The 22,484-nt window shown below is 46.0% G+C and overlaps 2 protein-coding genes across 2 annotated transcripts; both read left to right on the top strand.

Annotated features, from left to right (window-relative positions):
• The first annotated feature begins 379 nt into the window (after window positions 1–379).
• LOC131480336 (gamma-crystallin D-like) lies at window positions 380–2,087 on the top strand. Its single transcript, XM_058664289.1, has 3 exons — window positions 380–562; window positions 630–929; window positions 1,815–2,087. The coding sequence occupies exons 1-3, from the start codon at window positions 380–382 to the stop codon at window positions 2,085–2,087; spliced, it is 756 nt and encodes a 251-aa protein (XP_058520272.1).
• A 6,043-nt stretch (window positions 2,088–8,130) lies between these two features.
• Window positions 8,131–10,455, top strand: LOC101536546 (gamma-crystallin F). The gene is made up of 3 exons (XM_058664248.1): window positions 8,131–8,147; window positions 8,272–8,514; window positions 10,117–10,455. The coding sequence occupies exons 1-3, from the start codon at window positions 8,139–8,141 to the stop codon at window positions 10,387–10,389; spliced, it is 525 nt and encodes a 174-aa protein (XP_058520231.1). The 5' UTR covers window positions 8,131–8,138; the 3' UTR covers window positions 10,390–10,455.
• Window positions 10,456–22,484: the final 12,029 nt, after the last annotated feature.

The following is a 22,484-nucleotide window of genomic DNA, read 5'->3' as shown; positions in this document are numbered from 1 at the left end:
TTAACATCCTGTAGACTCCCTTGGCAGAACATCCCAGTTTCTTACATATTTCAGTGATAAAGTTCTCTGAAAGCTCTGACATTTGGTTAAATCATCTCTTCCTGCTGATAGTGTGGGGGTAGATAGGTAACATTAATCTGTAATTGCCCTAAAGGACTATGCATTCATCTATTTTTTTTTTAACTCCTCACTTACAGTTCTTTGTTCCCTCCCCCTAACCTACACAAACAAAAGTGTGAACTATATAGGAAACGGCTGAAGCATTGCTTCCATTATTAAACAGACAATGTCCCAAATTACTGTTTTTCAAACAATCTCAATAGCATCCATCAGAGAGAACAACTCGAATACTCCAGAAAGAATGGGACCAAAACCCACAATGAGCCTGGTGGACTCTGACAGCAATGGGGAAAAAAAGAGAACGCGAAAAGCCCTTGCCCCGCGCGGGGCCTCTTTTGTGTGGTTCCTGCCAACGCAGCAGCACTCCCGCTATATAGACCCGCTGCACCGCCCGCCGCACGCACTCAACTCGCATCCTCCGGGTCCACCAGCCATGGGGAAGGTGAGCCCAGCGCCCGCCCAGGGCCCCGGCACGCGGCCCGGCACACGGGGGTCGGGGCCCGCGGCAGGCCCTTGAGCCGCGCCTCCCCTCGCCTCATCTTGCCTCGCCTTGCCCTGCCTTGCAGATCACCTTCTACGAGGACCGCGGCTTCCAGGGCCGCCACTACGAGTGCAGCAGCGACCACTCCAACCTGCAGCCCTACTTCAGCCGCTGCAACTCCATCCGCGTGGACAGCGGCTGCTGGATGCTCTATGAGCAGCCCAACTACTTGGGCAGCCAGTACTTCCTGCGGCGGGGCGAGTACCCCGACTACCAGCAGTGGATGGGCCTCAGCGACTCGGTCCGCTCCTGCCGCCTCATCCCACACGTGAGTCCATCGCTGCAACCTTCCCAGGCAAGGTTATGTATTTAGGGTAGTGACCCCTAGCCTGAGTGATCAGGACTGGGCAGCAGAACCGCAAGTGCCCCGTTGGATGGGTGTGATAGTTCATCTCCCACAAAAGCAAAGTGCTATGTCCATCCGGGTCCAGGGCCAGGCAGATCTATGCAGTAGAACTGTCCATGCAGCCCCCCGGAGGGATGGGGGCATGAGAGACCCAAGCACTGTTGTGGAATCATTGAGAATGGAGTTACAGAAAATCCAGCACTAAGGGAAGAATTAACAGGATAGTTAGGGCACACAGGGCGTAACAGATATAAGGCACACACACACACACACACACACACACACACACAGTCTATGGAGTAGACAGAGTGGTTTTGTGCACATACAGTATGATTTTGTTCCATCATTTTTGCTCCCATTTTGCATATTTTGATTTTTCTCCAAATGATGCAAATGTTTTCCATCAATGAGAGCAGTACAGACGTCTTACACACATAGCACATACATTTCAAAAAACATGAAGGTTTCTGAAAAGTTTGTCTTTGAATTCACTGATTTCGCATTCCCATTTTTTTCACAAATTACTGACAGATTTTTTTTTAAATAAATAAATAAATAATAAACTCTTCAAAGTTCGATGCAGGGTACTGAGCAGGCGGGGAGTTCGTGCTGGGAAACATCTGCATAAGTTACAAAGCCGATTTTCTCCATTCATTCCGTCATCATGCTCCTCAAGGCACGGTGTCTCTGCCTTGGGCAATGGGTTGGTGAATAGTCAGAATCTTGCAAAGGCTGCATGGCATTCATGCATCACAATTATGTCACAGATGTTTTTCTTTTCCCCCTTTCCTGTTGTGTGCCGACCAGGCGGGCTCCCACCGGATCCGACTGTACGAGAGAGAAGATTACAGAGGCCAGATGGTGGAGCTCACTGAGGACTGCCCCTCTCTGCAGGACCGCTTCCATCTTACCGAGATCCACTCCCTCAACGTGCTGGAGGGCTCCTGGATCCTCTACGAGCTGCCCAACTACAGGGGCAGGCAGTTCCTGCTGCGGCCAGGGGATTACAGGGGCTACCACGACTGGGGGTCCCTGAATGCCAGGGTGGGCTCTTTGAAAAGAGTCATGGATTTCTATTGAAATAGGTTCTCCTTCACCATTTCTCAATCTGGAAACTAATAAAGTTTTTTCTCTGTGTTCCTGGCACTAACTTGGCTCATGCTGCTCCCTTTGCTAGACTTGGCTTTTATTGTTTTGCTTACCCAGACACATAGTCAAGGTGTGTGATCCACGGGTAACAGAAAATCCTCACACCAGAAACACACCTTCAAAAGTAAATACACCTTGAACAAGAACAGAAGACGCCTTCCTGCAAGCAGAACTTTGCAGTGTGCAAAAACACTTTCATGATGTGCATGTCGTTGGATTGGTGGGCCTTTAAACAACTTGCCACAAACCAGATTTTGAGAGCTCTGATGGGTCTGCAGTTTTTCCCTGAGGAATGAGGCTGGGGAAGCCAAGGATCAGGGTGTGTAATCCGCTTACAGCACGGAGTCTGAACCTGGAAGCAAATCAGGTTCACTGATTTCTATCAGACACTGACCAGTGAGGGGACCACGTGACACTGCTCTGATCATTGCATCACAGCAGCAAGCGGAGATGGTCCTTGCAAAGCTTCCGCCTCCTGAATGCAGGCAGCAGGTGCCTTGGTGCCACAATTCCTTCTCACTCCATCCTCTTCCCCCAGGAGTGACAAGCACAAGGGGAAGGCCAGGGGAATTTCAGAGCAGCAGGCTTGTGGGTGAGCCTCTGGACCCTGGCCAACAACCTTTTACCTTCCGACGGTAATGGGAACACAATAAGCCATGTTTGTTTAAGCCACCGAGGGCTCTTATTTACAGTTCCACCCACATTTCTGAGATAAATGCTTGAATTGTCCTAAGTGACTGTTGGGAACATGTTTCAGAGTCTCATGGAGAACCCAAATGGAAAGAAATAAATAAAGGGAAAGGGTCCGGCGGCGTGGCCTAGTGGCTAAAGTCCTCGCCTTGAAAGCCCCGGGATCCCATATGGGCGCCGGTTCTAATCCCGGCAGCTCCACTTCCCATTCAGCTCCCTGCTTGTGGCCTGGGAAAGCAGTTGAGGATGGCCCAATGCTTTGGGATCCAACACCCATGTGGGAGACCTGGAGGAAGTGCCTGGCTCCTGGCTTCGAATAGGCACAGCACTGGCCGTTGCACTCACTTGGGGAGTGAATCATCAAACGGAAGATCTTCCTCTCTGTCTCTCCTCCTCTCTGTATATCTGACTTTGTAATAAAAATAAATAAAAATCTTAAAAAAAAAAAAAAGAAAGAAAGGGAGAAAGCAAAATGAGAGGAACAGGCCGAGGGGAAGAGAGGAAGATGGGGAGGGAGCAAAAAAGATTCAGGGAAGAAGAGAAAGAAAGAACGAGGGAGGAGGTGTCGGCAGGACGGCGAGGAGAGGAAGGTCACCGAGGAAGGAATTGGACCTTGTTTCATCCAGTGAATATTTTTGTAGGAATACATCCCAAGAATTAAATCCTAAACATGGAAAAAAGTCTATGTGCAAAAACTATTCAAATAATATTTATAATTACAAGTAGATATTTCTGTCTATTAGGGGAGAAATGAGGTAAATTAGTACACATAAACCTAATGAATAAGCTAATAGATTTTAAAGAATCATTTATGAAACTATAAGTTAAAAAGATTTCTGCTATAACTTTCCTTGAAAATATTCAAAATGATATTTGTGGTATGTTTACTGCTTAAACATTAAATTTGTTTACCAAATACAATAGAATTTTGTAGCAGTTTAATAATGAGCACCTATTGCTCTTTTTGTTCCCTGAGGTAAAATGTTTTTGTCATAAAAATGTGCAGACCTGAAGAAAAATTATTTAAATAAAATAATAAATATTACCCTAATTCTATTCTCAGTGGTAATTAAGCATAGTTGGCAGTCCAGGCCATATAATTTAGACATCTGTATTTTCTTACCTAGTTCATAATGATTAGAGCTTTTTAAAAATTATTTACTTGAACTATGGAGTTATAGAAAGAGGGAAAGACAGTGTGAGAGAAATCATCCAGAGGGCTTTCCCCTAAATGCCCACAAGAATCAGGTTGTGGCCAAGCTGACGCCCGGACAGGAACGTTCCATCTGGGTCTTGACGGGGAGTGGAGGCCTGGGCCGTCCTCCGCTGCCTTCCCGGGCGCACTGGAGGAAGCTAGGCAGAAAGCAGAGCCACAGGAAAGGGAAACAGCACTCAGAGATGGGATGCTGGTGTGGCTAATTGAGTCTTCACTGGCTGCTCCACAGGCAGGCCCTGCTAAGAATGCTTTATAACCTGTTTTTAAAATTCCTTTCTTCTTTAGAACACACACACACACACACACACACACACACACACACATCTTCAGACTTAATAGAATTGAACTCAAAATCCATCAAAATCCCACTTCCTAGGAAGCACCATTCTACTTTCTGTCTTTGTAAATCTGACCATTCCAGTTATCTCAAATAAATGGAATTATTCAATATTTCTCTTTCTGTAATCTGGTCTGCTTCATCTACTAAATTTTTCAAAATTCCTGTACATGGTGGCATGTTTCCGAATTTCTTTTCTTTTAAGGTTGAGCATTCTACTGTAGATAAAACTTTATCAGTTCTTTTGTCAATGGATGTTTGGATTACTCTGACCTCCTGATATCCAAATATCCCATTGAGATCCTACTTTAAAGTATTTGGCTGTATATGTAGAAGTAAAATTGTTGGAGAATATGATCATTTTATGTTTAACTTCCTGGGGCATCCCCATATAGGTTGCATCATTTATATCCTCACCAGCAAGGCTTAAAATGTTTAATGTCTTCATATCCTTACCAACAATCATTCTTTTCTGGTTTTTCTTTTGGGGGGGTGGTTATAGCAGGCATTCTGCTGAGTGAGAAGTGCTATCTCATTGTGAACTTCATTTGTAATCATCTAATGATCAGTGACATTAAGCATCCTTCCATAGGCTTACTAACCATTTGTACATCATCTTTGCAAAAATGCTTATGCACGCCTTTGTCAATGCTATTTTGTTGTTCCACTATAGGCGGTTTTTATATAGCCTGGATATTCATTCCTTATCAAATATACAATTTGCCAATATCTTTTCTAATCCAATAGTCTGTCCCTTTATTTATGACGCCCTTTGATACACAAACGTAATTTTGATTAAGCAATTTACCTGGTTTTTAAAAATTTATTTATTTATATAAAAATTTTAAAAAAACAAAATTATTTATATTGGAAAAGCAGATTTACAGAGAGGAGAGACAAAGAGAAAGAGTTTCCATCTGCTGCTTGATCCCTCAAATGACTGCAATGGTTGGAGCTGAGCCTATCCAAAACCAGGAGTCAGGAGTTTCTTCTAGGTCTCCCGCACCAGTGCAGGGTCCCAAGGCTTTGGGCCGTCCTCAACTGCTTTCCCAGGGCCACAACCAGACAGCTGTATTGTAAATGGAGAGCTGGGACACAAATCTGTACCTAGTTGAGTCGCCAGTGTTTGCAGGTGGAAGATTAGCCCTTTGAGCCACCGAGCCAGCCCTGCAATTTACCTGTCTTCAGTGTCATGTCCAAAAAGTTATTGCTGTTTAAATGTCAAGTTTTCCCCCCCTTTTTTTCTGGGAGCTTTTTAGTTTTAGATCTTACTTTCAGGTCTTACACTCATTTTAGGTAAGTTTTACAACAGTTTTTCTGTGTGTGACGTAAGATAGCGTTGTTCTGTGAGTGGCTACCAGCGTTCCCAGCACTTACTACTGAAACATCGTCTTTAATGCATTTAATGACACACTCAGGGGTAGCCGTTTGGTGCAGTGGTACAGATGCTCACATCCTGTAGCCCCGTGCCTGGGTTCAAGTCCCTCCTCTGCCCTCCATTCCAGCTGCCATGAAATGTATACTCAGGCTGGCAACTACTAATGCCTCAAGCACCTGCTACCCCGCCCCCGTGCGGAAGACCCTGGTTCAGTTCCTGACTCCTGGCTTTAGTCTGACCCAGTCCAAGCTGTTACTGTAGACATTAGGGGAGTGAGACAATGGATGGGAAATAGTTCTCTTTCTCTACCTTTCAAATAAGTAATTTTAAAATCAATGCGTTCTGGGATTTTCTTCAAGACTCTATGTTCTACTCCACTGGTTTATTGTGACACTGTATGCCAACACCACACTGCTTTAATCACTGTGTTTTTGTAGTAAGTTGGAAATTAGGAAGCATGAGTCCTCCAATGCCGTTCTTTATTAAGGCTAGAATATTTGTGGTCCCATGAGATTTCACATAAAGCTCATTATGTTTTTATGCTTTGTTTAATAAAATAATACTGGGATCTTGAAAGAAATTGCACTATATCTTTAGATTTCTTTGGTTAAAAACTGACACCTTAACAATCATGGGCACAGGATGTGTTTCCTTTCATTTATGTCTTCAATTTCTTTCAGCGGTTTTTTGTAGTTTTTAGTGTACACTATATTTGCTTTTAAGATATCCATTTAATATCGGGTAGACATGTTTCATACCTTGAAATAAATTGCTTGAGAACAGAATTTTAGGTAGCTGCATGTCATCAAACAGATGTTCCATAATTCATATAATTAATACCATATCATGAACATTTCAATTGTATCTGATTTTCTGTATTACAATGTTCAGACACATACTACCATATATAATCTTTGTATGTAAGTTAAATGATTTCCTTTGACCAAATTCTTAGAAATGGAAGAATTAAATCAAAAGGGCCAAATGTAGAAATTTTAAAGTAACAACAGTTCTTGTTTTATATAGGATTAGTGTTTAAAAGTCTCTCCTTTCTACCTACTCATAGTTTTCAGCTTTTTCACAAAACATAATTTTTGAAAGACAGAGATGTGACTCTGCTTGTTCCAATTTTATGAATCACAATGTTTGTTCAAGGAAAACAACTTTTAGCAAAATTGGATTTAGGTAGCAAGACCCCAAACTCAGGGAGGAGATAATGTGTACAAGAGAAGGATTAGCTTTTTCTGAAATAATTCTTCTCAAGGCCAAGAGAAAAGGAGAATTTGCTTCCCACAGGACATTTGGGCATCACAACTGGCCAGTTGTGCCTAGGTGGTACACACAAGAACGTTGCCTGCAACCTGTCATGCAGAAGCCAACCCTACCTGCCATCAGAGGAATTTGGGTCCCAAAATTTCAAGAATGGTGTTGATGTTGACAAATTCTGCTTAAAGGGGACTGTACCATCAGGAGCTCCGAGAAGATGTGGGGGAAAGAGGTAAGACTCCTGCTCCTGGAGTCAGACCTTAAGCAGGGGGGCAAAAGGATGCAACTCTGCCAGACTGTGGGATTTGAAAGCGGTTGATCTGTGAATCGCCTTGCATGTGTCCGCAGCTGCAATCACCCGAGCTCGGCCTTAGCCAGCCAGACAACAGCCAGCAGCAATGGCCCGTGGCCCACTCTGGGCATCCCTAACCTAAGGGTACCAATTCCTGTCCTGTGGGTGGAGGAGAGGTCCTTGGCCCACCCAGGTCTCAGAAAGTAGAGCTGAGACCAGGGGCCTGACCAGTGCTTCTTTGAATCCTACCTCCATCATTCTACCCGTTCTGGAGTGTTAACTCATCCCCTACCCTCCCTGCTCTGCAGCAGCCAGCACCGCAGAGAGGCACGCCCAGGCAAGGGGGAATCCCCCCTTAACTCACACCACCCGTGGAGTAGCCTGATTCAAACCCCCAAGTTCACAGCTACGCATCAGTATCTGATCTAAACACCAGCCCACTGTGATCTCAGACTTGGTCCTGTCTTTACATTACTACTTGTAAAGAAACCATGCTGAACTTTGAAAGGGCAAATAAAATGTTATGTTTCTTTGCCCAGTTCCAATTTCCCAATTGGTTTCATAGAAAGGCCCGAGTGGCATAGTTTTATCCAGGTCATCAGTTCGAAAGCTCTGGAAAGTCTCAGAGAAAACATACAATAAAGCGCCACCCCCGAGGTCATTATATAGAAACAGGGGAGAAAGAGAGGCTGCCGCGGGCCCCTTTTGTGTGGTTCCTGCCAACGCAGCAGCACTCCCGCTATATAGACCCGCTGCACCGCCCGCCGCACGCACTCAACTCGCATCCTCCGGGTCCACCAGCCATGGGGAAGGTGAGCCCAGCGCCCGCCCAGGGCCCCGGCACGAGGCCCGGCACACGGGGGTCGGGGCCCGCGGCAGGCCCTTGAGCCGCGCCTCCCCTCGCCTCATCTTGCCTCGCCTTGCCCTGCCTTGCAGATCACCTTCTACGAGGACCGCGGCTTCCAGGGCCGCCACTACGAGTGCAGCAGCGACCACTCCAACCTGCAGCCCTACTTCAGCCGCTGCAACTCCATCCGCGTGGACAGCGGCTGCTGGATGCTCTATGAGCAGCCCAACTACTTGGGCAGCCAGTACTTCCTGCGACGGGGCGAGTACCCCGACTACCAGCAGTGGATGGGCCTCAGCGACTCGGTCCGCTCCTGCCGCCTCATCCCACACGTGAGTCCATCGCTGCTGCCATCTGGGCCCCGCAGTCCCATCAGGTCCCCGCAGGTGTCACTCACACTCTGGATCAGGGGATGGAGGGCAGCCTGCTGTCTTCTGGCTCTCACTCTACTCCCCTTCCTCCGCTGGCCTCCTTAAGGTTTCCTGCCATTCCGTGTGATGCAATGCTCTTAACTGGACCTTTGATTCTATTTTGCTAAAACCAATTTGCCCCCCAGAAAACAAGTAGGGCGCAGTTTAGTTTAGGGTGGTCAATGAACTCCTTGTTATCGATGCCTTAGGATAGTTCCACACACCGTTTCCACCTTTTTCACTTGTAAATGGGACCAGCAAGAGTAGTTCATGGATGTCGATGACAAATCAGCCTGTGGCTTGCTAAGCACACACCCCCACCTAAAGTTTCAGCTGTAATTATGACATCTAATGTGTCTCTAACCCTGCCTCTTGATTAGGTAAAACAAGCAACCCCAGTGAGATTCCAATAGCTCTTGCGGAGCCCTCTGTTAGCCAAATGAAGCCCCAGCAGTCTGCAATTCCACAGTTAGGATTTGCTACCAGGAGAAATGAAGCCCTTTCGTGAGAGTGAAGCCTTCTCACCGCACTTCTTTGCCAGGCTGGCAACAAGAACTTGCAGAGTTGGCATTTCTTTCATTTCTTCCTCACAGAAGGAAAGGCTTGTAATCATTGTTCTTCTGTGCCAGGTTGACAGGAAGACCAGATTAAACAATTGCACGGCCATCCTCTGCCACCTAGAGTTCCCTGACCAATGGGAAGAGGCCTTAGTAACCGTCCTTTATGACTCAGAACTGCCCGTTGGAATCCTTCTTAGGGCGAATTTTTATGGTGGGAAGAAAAAACCATGCCAACAATGGGGACCTGCTGGGAAGCACAGCAGACCAAGGAAGAATTAGATTTGCACATGGCCCAACTTTCTATTTTCCTATACTTGTTCTATACTTGCTTGATTTGTAAAGGCCTTCTTCATAACATTGAACTTCCAGTTTCTGTTAATTGCCTACAACTGACTTGTAGAAGCAGAAGTTGGAGTTGAGAACTGAGACCGAGTCTTGATGGCAGCTGTTGCTTTTCAGCATTTTAGAGTAGCAGGGCTTAATCAAGGGATTGCCTGGCTGAACTGTCTTCCTGAATTGCCACCAAGACGTGCCTCACTGTAGGAAAAGCAATTTGACTTCTTCTCCCCCATGCCGCTGAAATTTAAACCAACCACTATTTTGCCAGGAACACATTGGGTTTTTTTTTTTTCATCGTAATAGTCAATATGTTCCATTTGTTTTAATTATTTTTACAGAATGCACAACCCACCGACCTCACGTGGCAGAGTTAGTGTGGCGGTCTCTGCCTTTCCATCCTTCCTTCCCATCTTCCCCAGCCTTCCTTTCTTCCTTTTACTCTTTCTTTTGCTTTTTTTAAATGGAATTTGTTAGGTCTTCATTGCTGCTGTTCAATTTGGTCACGTTTGACATTAAAAAGGAAAAAGAAATGCCAGTTTCCGCAGAGACGGGTATGATTGGTTGCCAAAGAGGATCAAGGTGAGCTTTCTGACTTGTGCTCCTGTGCTGTTGGCTGCCTCCGCAGGCCAGCTCCCACAGGATCAGGATCTATGAGCGCGACGACTTCAGAGGCCAGATGGTGGAGCTCACTGAGGACTGCTCGGCTCTTCATGACCGCTTCCACTTCACCGAGATCCACTCCTTCAACGTGCTGGAGGGCTCCTGGATCCTCTATGAGCTGCCCAACTACCGAGGGCGGCAGTACCTGCTGCGGCCAGGGGGCTACAGGCGCTACCACGACTGGGGGGCCCTGAACGCCAGGGTGGGCTCTTTGAGGAGAGCTGTGGATTTCTATTGAAATATTTTTACTGTACTCTTTTCTCTGTCTGGAAGCTAATAAAATATTTCCTGTGTGTTTCATGCAGTAAGGTGGTCCTGTGTTCCTTTCAGTCTCTTTGGAAGGTCTCAGCAGAGATAAAGCTAGGGAGTGATGTGCTTTTGCTAACATGCATCAGTGGAAAAGGTGATGTAGGATAGCAGGTAAGAGCACAGACTCAACAGGGGACCTTAAGTCATTGCAACCCATCCTGGGATCCAGGGGTAGAGTCGTGGCTGCACTTCCAGTCCAGCCTCTTGCTAACGCACACCCTGAGAGGCAGCAGGTGATGGCTCAAACACTGGAGTAAGCTGCTGTCGCAGCCAGCTGAGCCGGCAACGTGGGCACGGAGAAGGTCCGGGGTCAAGCACCAACACGGAGACCAGTGATGGTGGGAGAAGTCTCTCTCAAGCCTCTCTTTATCACCCCTTATATACTCTTTCCCCCAAGCCCATTAAAACAGAACAACAGGATGCCAAAGAGTCTGATTAGACCAGGTGCTATGGCCGCAGGCTCAATTCCTGAGTGCTCAGCTTAAGAGAGTTAATCAATTCATTAGCCCACTACAAGCTGCCAGTCACATGGAGATTAGAGAGGAGCCCCAGTCCTGGCTATCATGGCATGCTGAGAGTAAAGATATAGAAGCTCTCTCTCTTCAAACAAACACATATTTAAAAATTTTAAAACTACCTCCCTTAAAAAGAAAAGAACGCACTCTCCAAGGCCCCAATACCTGGGTCCAAATCCACTTACCAGCTACGGGTAGAAGGACACGTCACCTGCCATTCTGGGCCTTCATTTTCTAATTTGTAAAAAATGAAAGGTGACACTTTGCCCCTCATAGGGACTAAATGCAGATTGCATTATTTGATTTTGCGATTTTACAGTGGAGCCAGGCACCAAGCAAACTACCATAGAGTAAGTATTTGGAAGGTAAGTATTGCTGTGGTTGCGTTTGGTTTGTCTCAGTCAGCCACCCAAGGATTGGAGAGCTGGGAGCTTTGGATTCTGGGAGGTAGGGAGAGACCTCCAGTGAGAAGTCCTTGGCTTAGGTGGGAGTGTGCCCTTGGAGCGGGATATGGAACCCTAATCTTGCTCTCTGGTGTCTGATTTTGTGTTACTATCATTTGCTGCCATGCGCATTGCCTCTAGGGAGCCATCTGCCATGACCTCTCACCAGAGGCTCAACTAATGGAGCTGCCTGAGCTGGAACTTCTAGCTTCCCAAACGATGAGCTAAAAAATAATGCTCTTTGTAACATTAGCCTGCCTCGGGTATTTCATTATAGTGATGAACCACAGATTAATACAAGTGTCTTGGCTAATACTGAGTATTTGGATATTATAAGTTAGTTTTTCAAAACATCAATAATGAATTAAAAATCCCCAGTATCCATATCACTGGGGATACTAGCTATAAAGATAGCTAGTAGATACTAGTATAAAGATACTAGTATAAAGATAGCTTGTAGATCCATTGCCTAGGTAATTCTTAAAAAAAAGAATTTATTTTATTTTTATTTGAAAGACAGAGTTTTAGAGAGAAGGAGAGATAGAAAAAGCTCTTCCATCTGCTGGCTCGCTCCCCAGTGGCTGAGCCGGTCTCAGGCCAGGAGACAAGGGCTTCTTCTGGGTCTCTCACATGTGTGCAGGAGCCCAAGGCTTTGGGCCACCTTCTTTTGATTTTCCAGGCTATAAACAGAGAGCTGGATTGGAAGTAGAGCATCCGGGACTTGAAGCAGCACCCATGTGGAATGCTAGCACAACAAGCAGAGAGTTAAGCTGAAATCCACAGCACTGGCCCCCAACCAACATAATTCTTATGCAAAGGAAACTTGAAAGGCACCGTTCTAGGTCTACCTTTTTAAATAATTGAAGATTATTGCAGAAAGATGAATGCCTCCATTTTAGACTCTGCTCTGCACCAGAAACACTGTGATTAGAACAGGGCCCTTGCCTTTGAGTCATAGTCTACCAAGAGCAGAAGATCCAACTGAATTCTAATGTTATAATGAAGACATTTAATTTTAATAAATGATCCCGGTAACATATTAGTGGTCCATTCGTCCACAGGGCTATGGGAACATCATGGAGGAAGTTTGAGACACCTGCCCAGGTATTCTGAGATGGTTTCAAATGCAGACTCACTCAGGACCACTGGAAAGGATATACTGCTAGCACCATGCTGAGATCAGTAAATACAATCACCACTGCAAATCTTATTTTGGTAAAATTGCTAATGTGTTCTAGGAAGAAACTGAAGCAGAATTATCACACTGACAAGACAAACAACAACACAATTATTAGAACCCTAAAGGTACCCAGATGATTCCAAGTTTGAGATGCTCTTGACTGTTAATGGCTGGTAACCCCCAAACCCAGCAGAGTCTGGCTCTCAACTCTAACTTCCAATAACATTCACTGAGGAGCCTTCTTAAGGAAAAAAAAAAAAGAAAAAAAGAAAGGAAGGAAGGAAAAAAAATCAAGAAAAAGGGAGATATTTGAAAGGCAGACTTACAGAGAGAGGAGAGGGGACATTCCCCAAATGGCCACCCTGACTGGAGCTAGGCCAGCTCAAAGTCCATGTGGGTGCAGGGCCCAAGTGCTTGGGCATTACTCACTACTTTCCCAGATGCATTGGTGGAAAACTGGATAAAAGTGGAACAGCTGGATGTGAACGGGTGCCCATACGGAATGTTGGCACCGTACGTGGTAGCTTTACTTATTAAACCATAGCACAAACTCAACCAGGAACAGGTTCTTCTTTTTTAAAGATTTGTCTTATTTTGTTTTAATTGGAAAGGCAGATACACAGAGAGAAGGGGAGACAGAAAGAAATATCTTCATATCTTCAATCTGCTGGTTCACTCCCAAAGTGGCCACAATGGCCAGAGTTGAGCTGATCTGAAGTCAGGAGCTCTCCCACGCGAGTGCAGGGTCCCAAGGCTTTGAGCTGTCCTCTATTGCTTTCCCAGGCCACAAGCAGGGAGCTGGATGGGCAGCTGGGCAGCTGGGACACCAACCGGCATCCATGTGGGATCCTGGCGAGTACAAGGTGGGGATTTAGCCACTAGGCCATTGCAATGGGCCCCCACAGGACCCTCTTAAAATACTGCGTCCTACTCAGGCACTCATTCTGAATTAATTTCACAATTTCCATTGATTCCTCTCCTCTGGTTTAAACACTATTGATCTATATATTTTAACCTATTTGTTTTCATTTTCCAAGTATGCCTGCTATTCAATAATGATCAGCCTCCTATCTTGGAAAACCAGGTATGAACCCAGGGCTAAAACGGGACTCCTGCCTTTTTGCAACAATGCTTCAACAGAGGCAGAGCAACCTTGGGCGGGTAGGCACCCTCCCCAGGTGCAGAGGCTGGCCCTGCAGGCTGAGGGCCACACAGCACAGGGGATAGAACTACACTGATAGTCCAGCAGAGAGGGCCATGGAGAAAGACCCGGACAAGATGGAGAACCACTCGAGGACGCTTCCTTAGCCTAGGAGCACGGTTTAGGAACGGCAGAGAAGTCTGGAGAACCCAGCTAGTCTTAAATTCGCTATCAGAGGGATGCATTAACAAGCCAGTTTTGCATCCACATTCCATGAAGCCGGGTTCCTCTTACTCCTCGCTTTAGCATTGATTTGCGGTTCCTCTAAATTCTTTCTTTTTTTCTTGTAGCGTAATGTTGGAAGACTTGTACCACACATGGAGACTAAAGGTGTCTAAGCTGCAGCTCTCTGAAAGAGCCTCCTTTGCCTCCACACGGTCGCTGCTCTTACTTCATCTGGACGAGAGCGCCACCCAGTGACCTCCAGAAGGAAGGCAAGTGCAGTGCAAAACTCTGGAGGCGCAAATGATTAAGGGACCCTCTTCTGCCTTTTCATTCTTGCTTGCTTTTTAAAAAGATTTTATTTATTTTTATTTGAAAGGCAGATTTACAGAGAGAAGGAGAGACAGAGAGAAAGATCTTCCTCCACTGGTCCGCCACAACAGCCCGAACTGAGCCAATCTGAAGCAAGGAACCAGGGTTTCCCGCGCGCAGGTTCAAGGTCCCCAGGCTTTGGGCCATCCTTTGTTGTTCTCCCAGGCCATTAGCAGGGAAGTGGAGCAGCTAGGACACGAACCGGCTGCTCCATGGGATCCTGGCGTTTGCAAGAGGATTAGCCAATGGAGCCAAGTGCCGGGCCTTGCATCTTTTCAATCCATGTATATTTCTTGGACTGGCAGAGTAAGGAAATGCCCTCTTCTCACTTGCTGATCTGCTCTCCAGTTGCGGATAAGAGCAAGCGCTGGGCCGGGGCTAAAGCTGGGGTGGGTGAGAGAACACCACCTGGGCAGCAATAACGCAGCCACGTGAGCCATCACCACCGCCTTCCAGGGCCTGAACTAGCAGTAACCTGGAGGTGGGAGCTGGGGGCAGGTGGCTGGTCCAGATGTCAGCCTCTGAAGCTGCATCTTCAAGTATCTGTCCCCTCAGTTGACCACACTGGACAGTCCACACTGCAAACTACCAGAGGTCTTCCTTCAGAGTTTGTGAATAGCTGCCACCATTGGAAATAAGGCAAATTATTCTTTGCTGGTTCTATTTACATTTTTTTTCCTTTCTGTGGTTTGACCACTCTATTTCCTTGTAACATTTTTGTGTTCTCAAAGCCAATGAAAGTATTAGCATGGAAAAGAGCAATATTCATTTAGAGCAACAATGAAGTTGATGAGTAATGCTGAGCTATTGTTTGTGAATGACTTCATAATGTGATTATTAACATAATATATAAAATATATAAATATACAATATATAAAATAAATCAGTGACCCTGAGTTGTTTGTTAATACATTGTGTTTCTTAAATGTCTGAACTTATCGATTCTTTAAAAAAATTAGAACCTGTAGCATTGTTAAGTATTAATTTCAGGGTTGTTATGAATTCATGGCTGCGTTATGTTGTACAACATCCAGAAGAGCTTTCCTAATGTATTCCTCTTTTTTTGATTCATTGGACGGTATAAACCGTGGAGCGAGGAGTAGGAGCAAATCAGATTAGGAAACTATTATAAATGCGATGCACAGGACATGGCAATACTGAGACAGAATTCAGGGCCCACCCTTACCCAGGAATTACTGCCACAGGCCCCTGCTTGGTTGTCCTACCTCCGATTTTCTCAACTCAAATCTATTCTCCACAGGGCAACCAGATTAATCTGTTAAAAGCAAACTGGATTGTGTAGGCATCATCCCAGTCCTTGCCTACACTCACTCATGGCTCGCATTAGCATGCAATCTTTCTCCCCTAAAAGCTCCTGCCTGTGTCCTCGCACCCCTGCTCGGTCACAGCCTCTTAACCCTTCTCCACTGCCTTGTCAGCCCCCTTCTGCCCAGAGCCGTTACACATGCTTGGTCTACCCTTGGTTAGCCCCTACTTCTTTGGCTCGCCACTCAAAGACCCTTATCCCAATTGCACTATGTTTTGGCACTGTACACTTTGTCTTCCTAGAACTTAAAACCAGTTAAACTTGGCCCCGGCGCTAAAGTCCTCGCCTTGAACGCACCAGGATCCCATATGGGCGTCAGTTCTAATCCCGGCAGCTCCACTTCCCATCCAGCTCCCTGCTTGTGGCCTGGGAAAGCAGTCGAGGATGGCCCAAAGCTTTGGGACCCTGCACCCGAGTGGGAGACCCGGAAGAAGTTCCTGGTTCCTGGCTTTGGATTGGTGCAGCACCGGCTGTTGCGGCTCACTTGGGGAGTGAATCATTGGACGGAAGATCTTCCTCTCTGTCTCTCCTCCTCTCTGTATATCTGACTTTGTAATAATAAATAAATAAATCTTTTTAAAAAATCTTTAAAAAATCTTTTAAAAAAAAAAAAACAGTTAAACTTTCTTCCCAGGACACCATCAGGGAGCTGAATGGGAAGTGAAACAGCTGGGACATGAATCCCAGCACATGCAAAGCTAAGACTTTGGCCACTAGGCTACCGCACTGGACCCCAATACAATGTTTTGATAAACCAATGAGGGATGGATTTGCTCAAGGATCAGCAAGAAACACAGAATGAGTGGGGCCTCAGATTTGAGTGGAGAGCCGGAGAAACAGGCCAGTAGTTCAGCTGGAGCCAGCTCACAAGGAGCCTCAGTTGCTGCATAACAGAGTCCATTCTGCAGACAAGGTAACTGCAGCATAGGATTTAAGAGAAGTGACGTCATCACAGAGCTAACTCCCGGAAGCTGGGTTGGGTGAGGAGGGACAGAAGGCTGGCACGTCAGTTAGGCAGTGATGGCCCTTCCAGGTGGCCTCCTGTTTCCAGCCACACTGGCCACTCAAGCCGATGGCTGCTTCCGTTTGCCCCCCAAGAATCCTGACACACAGTGCTGCACTCTAACTGAACACACATTTCCTCCCGCGCCATCGGGTGAACACCGTGGACAATCTGACGCAAGTCCTCTTCTAACGGGCTAGCCAGGCTCACCAGCACCCTCCCGAACAATGAATCAGACAGAATGAGGATGGCCAGCTTGCTTCAACTGTTTCTAGACTTGTGCAATTCTTCAAACTTATTTCCCTTTTCTTTCATTTTTGTGCCAACATCAGCTGGAGCCACGGAGAAGAGAAGACACAGAGAATCCGCAAGGTGTGAAGCAAAAGAAACTGGGAAGAAACTGCGGTGGAAAACACATTTAAAAAAAAATTCCCAGGGTCAGGTGCAGTAGCCTAGTGGCTGAAGTTCTCACCTTGCATGTGCCAGGATCCCATATGGGCACCGGTTCGTGTCCTGGTGGCCCGCTTCCCATCCAGCTCCCTGCTTGTGGCCTGGGAAAGCAGTCGAGGACGGCCCAAAGCCTTGGGACCCTGCACCCACGTGGGAGAGTCGGAAGAAGCTCCTGGCTTTGGATCAGCTCAGCTCTGGCCAGTGTGGCCACTTGGGGAGTGAACCAGCAGATGGAAGATCTTTCTTTCTGTATCTACTTCTTTCTGTAAATCTGACTTTCCAGTAAAAATGAAGAATTCTTAAAATTAAAAAAGAAAAAAATGTCCTGGCTTTTTCCCAGTTTCAGGTCCTTTCACTCCTCGTTTGTACTTTCCACCTGCTTCCCTTGTGCCACAGGACATTCCCACTGGCTCTCTGCCTCAAACAGGAAATGGAAAACATACACACTTACACAGCATATGCACCTGCAAGCACACATACGTGTACAAACAGAGAGAGAGAGAAAAGAAGAAGATGATGATGACGACAGAAGAAGAAGAGCAGGAGGAAGAAGAAGACGAAGACAGGAAGAAAACAGCCTTCAGGATGCCCGTGGAGAGATGTGGATATCAGAGAATGTCGAGTGATTGAGCAAGAAGAGACATTGCCAAGTAGGCTGGAAGAAAATGAACTGAACCGAGAACTTCAGAGTTCTAAGTCTACAAAAGTTAGAGCTTAGCTTTAGACTTTGCTTACTTTTATTTTCAGGGGAGAGAGAGACAGAGAGAGAAAGGGAGAGAGACTGGCACATAAGAAGTGTTCCTATTCCCTGATTTGCTCCCCAAGTGCTTGCAAAGACAGCTTCAAGGCCAGCAGCTAGAAACTCAACCCACGTCTTCCACCTCACAGGGATTCAATCACGTAAGCCATAGCCTGTTGTCTCTCAGGGTATCTGCAGAAACCGGGAGTCAGGAGCTGGTACTCAATCCCTGTGATGTAGGGACATCCCAACCCATGCCCTAACTGCCAGGTAAAAGACCCAGCCCAGCCGGCTTCTTTTTAAAATTTTGGGAGAGGGTCAAGTGTTGTGGTACCGTAGGTTAAGCTCCTGCCTGCAACACTAGCATTCTGTATGATCACTGCTTCGAATCCTGATTGCTCCAGTGCTTTGGCCTCTGCCACCCACACGGGAGACCTGGATGGAGTTCCTGGCTCCCGGCTTCAGCCTGGCACAGCTTGGGACTGGGCCCAGCTTGGTCCAACAATAGGTAGAATTCTCTCTCTCTTCTGCCTTTGAAATAAATATAAAAATAAGCTGTTTCTTAATAATTTTATGTAAAGAGAAAATGTTAACATATGCGTAAAAGTTGTACATATCTATAGTGTAGTATATGATGTTTCAATATGCAAATACCTTTTGTAACGTCCAATAGGATAAAATATGCATATAGATGTATATGTATACATATATTTCCTCAAGCATTTGACATGCCTTGATGGTGAGAAGATCCCAAGTGCTCTCTTCCAGAAAAGTATATATTGTAAATGCATATATATATATAAAACATTGTCTACCACCACCCTGCTGTGTAATAAAATCCCTGAACTTTTACTGCCATCTAGTTATAACCCCAGCTTGTTTCTTTGACTTGCCAAGTGGGTGAAAGGTCATGCTTGGCTTAAGAGACTTGGCTTGTGTTACTAGTTAGAACAAGTTTAGCAACCATTTGCATTTTTCACGGAAATGTACGTTTGAACCTTTGAAATGGTCTTGAAGAAGTAATGTACAAAACAAAATGGCTGAAATTAAACATGCACTTTTGAGTGAGTGGAACCAACTTCAAAAGGGCATATTCTGTGTGGTTTGATTTTCCGCAGTGCACAAGTGAACCAAAGGAGTCTAGGCTGTTACATTGATGATTATGGTTATTCTCGGGGCAGGATCGTGACTGGACAGGGCACGAGTGTGTTTCCTGTAAGTCGCATTACTGACTGCATGGGTGTGATGGGTCGTGTACTTCTCTGTAAATGTGTGTTCCACTTTTATAGAAAAGGCTTTTTGAACGTTGCATGAGTTGCTTTAAGAGAAGTTCAAGTGAATTTGGATTTGCATTTTGTTCTCTTTCTTGCAGGCATCCAGAGAGAATATGAAAAGCTGCTGACATGAGCTCTTGGTTCGCTGAATTGTCCATTTCACACATCTTTATTGATCAGTAGTGCCAGGCAGTAGGAGGCAAAGGAGGTTCAACCCTAACACAGAAGGCAGCCTCATCTGGAGAGGAAGGAGGGCCTGCTGTCAGCCAAGCAGCCACGACTCAATTCAGAAGAGCTGGGGGCATGCGCAGAAGCCTGTGGGAGACCCGAGAGGCAGGCAGCCTCTGGCCAGCAGGAAGGGCTGTCCCGTGGCTCTTAAACACTGACTGCGCTGGTCCGGCAGAGGGCGATCGCGGACAAACATTCCTGACAATTCCTCCATCAGTCGAACCAGAGGCTGGCAGCTTGCAGCTTCATCTTCCTTTGGAGGTGTTAGCAGAGGACAAATTGCTCAACAGAAAACAGATTTTAAGCATAAATATACAAACAGTATAGTCTAGCCAGACCATATCGTGCGGATCCCTACCAAATACTTAGTGATCTTAGTAAGAATAAAAGATGATAAGGCATGAGGAAAACAATCGAATAAAACCCCCTTTCTTGACTTTTGCATATTGTCAAAGAGCTGACTGCCAGCACAGCTGCTCTCTGACTTTTCTCGCTTGTTAGCAACCCGCACACACGAATCCCCGCTCTCTGCTGCACCACAGCTTACAGAGAGCATTGCACTGGGGAGTTGGTGCATGGCAGGAGCTGTTTCTCATTGCAGCAGCTAATGAACAAATGAAACTCTCTACGTTCATAGCAAAAGGTTGAACCATCAATAATTGACCACATGCCAGTAGATGCTCAGGGGAGAAGCCAGGACTGAAGCCAAGACAGTTCCAGTATGTTCAAGAGTTCATTTCTTTGCCATCCCTGCATGCCAAGTACACTAGTAAGCATTGAGGACATGCCACGCACCTCCTTTAACATCCACTGCTTGGATGGACAGCCACTGCCCATCTCCTGGACTCTCCTCTCAGTCCTTCCTTCCTCACTGTATTTCAGTTTTGTTTTCCAGAAATCATGAAATCTCACACTCGCTCTTTCCCTTGTACGAAGCATTTAATGAGAGATAGATCTTTCCAACAAAGATAAATAAATCTTTTTTTAAAAAGCGAATATTTGCATCATGATTACTTATTGCTTCATGTGCCAATCAACTTTTAACTTCTCACGATTTCATAATGTTCTTTGCATAAGTATTCTAGATTCAGCAGCCATAAAATAATTTTTATCATATCAAAGGTCTTTAAAATTCTCTCAATCACTTGCATGTATGTTTCAGAGAGTTTTGTGGCTCAAAATTTTTTAAAAAAAATTCTTAAGGGGTGAGGGGGGGAGAATCAATGGCCAGCACTGTGGCCCAACAAGATAAGCCGCCTCCTGCTCTGGTTCAAGTCCAGCTGCTCCACTCCTGAACCAGCTCCCTGTTTATGACTTGGGACCCTGCACCCACCTGGGAGACCTGAGCGAAGCTCCTGGATCCTGGCTTCACACGGGGTCAGCTCCAGATGGTGCGCCGTCTGGGGAGTAAACCAGGGGATGGAAGATCTCTGTGCATCTCTCCTTCTCTCTGTAAATCTGTCTTTCAAATGAAAGTAAACAATTTTTCAACAACATCAACAACAAAAAGCAGCCCTACTCCTTTCTTCCTGGTTCCTTCCCTCCTGCTGTCCGGAAGGCAGCTGTGATCGCTGGAGCTGCTGGAGCCGCCGAGAAGGCAGTAGGAATGGGGGTCAGGTGCTTCCGTTACTCTGGCACCTCGACTCTTGGCTGACCCAGGACAGGGAATCCCCTGAGCATGGTCCCTGTGTGCTGCTTAGATGGGACAATGGGTATAATAATGTTGTTTCTGGTTTGTGTGCTGTCAGGAGTTCCAGGAGAGGTGAGGCCTAGCAGTAGTGGAATGTGGGCAGAGAAGCCAGGGAAAGGTGAATGTCTGCAGCTTTGTAAGTGTGTCCAGGTTATTCGTTGCATGTCTCTTAGGATAACTTATATTGTTGGGGGAGCTGGGTCATAGGTCTTCAGCTTAACGGATGGACTTAAGGGTAATGACTATTCCTTTTGGGATTATGATTGATTGGCTTGCCGTATGGACTTGTGATTTACTGTTTTTGGTGTGCTCTATTATCACCAAGCTTGGTTAATAAAGACGTCTTCATAAACCTTAGGCATGTCTGTGATCTCGCTCGCACCCGCAACGATGCTGAGAGGAGTGACTGCTGTGTGAGCCTGATTAGTGAAAGGGCCCGGATGCAGAAACTGGCGTGCCACACGCCAGCGCAGGCTCAGTTCTGCCTTCCTCCTCCTGCTAACAACATGAACTCTGGTCGTTAACAGTGATTGGGTCAAGTGAGGAGCTGCTGCTGTTCGTGTGGAAAGCACGGATAGGGCTTCGGGGGAATGCCCCAGTGGGTAGGGGCTCCCACTTGCTGTCTCTCTCTTTTTGCCTCTTAGGTATCTCACATAAAATTTTTAAAACTAAATCTGAATTAGCAAAGAAGAGCAACTTCAAGGAAAAAATAAAAATCAGGAAAAAAATAATACTCTTTGTAACAAGCAACATGAACCCTAGTGCCCAACTTACAGATGCTTCTCAATTCACACGAAATAATTCAACGAATGCCAATACGAAATGAAAGCAACATTTAAGATCTGAAATTTTTTTTTTCATGGAAATTAGACCAAGTCAAACGCAAGGGAGATGCCATACTTTAAATGTTTTTAAATTTCATGTATGTCTCTAGATGTGGTACTATTATCTTTCAATTGTTTCAATTTTTTTTTCCACTTGGAGCCCGTGTTGTGGTGTACTAGATAAAACCATCACCTGCAAAGCCAGCGTCCTCTGTGGCCACCAGTTTGTGCTCCGACTGCTTCACTTCAATCCAGCCCCTTGTCAATGCCCTGGGTACGCAGTGCAAGATGGCCCAGGCGTCTGGGTCACAGTGCCCACACAGGGGTTGTAGGAGGAGCTCCTGCCTCCTGGCTCCCACGTGGCCCTGGCCCGGTCCTAGCTGTTGCGGCCATCTGGATAGTGAACCAGCAGACAGAAGAGCTCTCTCTCTTCTCCCTCTGTCTCTGTGACTCTTTCAAATAACTAGTAAAATATTTTATTTAGTGATTAGTTTGTGTTGATGTTCTCTTCCTTTTTCTTACATGTATTTTTCATTTCTGTTCATTTGCAAAGCTGAATAGGAGAGGGGAAAGAGAGAACCGACCCGCAGGTCATTCCTCAAATACCCGCAGCAGC

The sequence above is a fragment of the Ochotona princeps genome, chromosome 5 (genome assembly GCF_030435755.1).
Source record: "Ochotona princeps isolate mOchPri1 chromosome 5, mOchPri1.hap1, whole genome shotgun sequence".
NCBI classification, from domain to species: Eukaryota; Metazoa; Chordata; class Mammalia; order Lagomorpha; family Ochotonidae; genus Ochotona; species Ochotona princeps.
The sequence above is the reverse complement of the archived record's forward strand: the minus strand, read 5'-3'. Positions and strand labels throughout refer to the sequence as shown.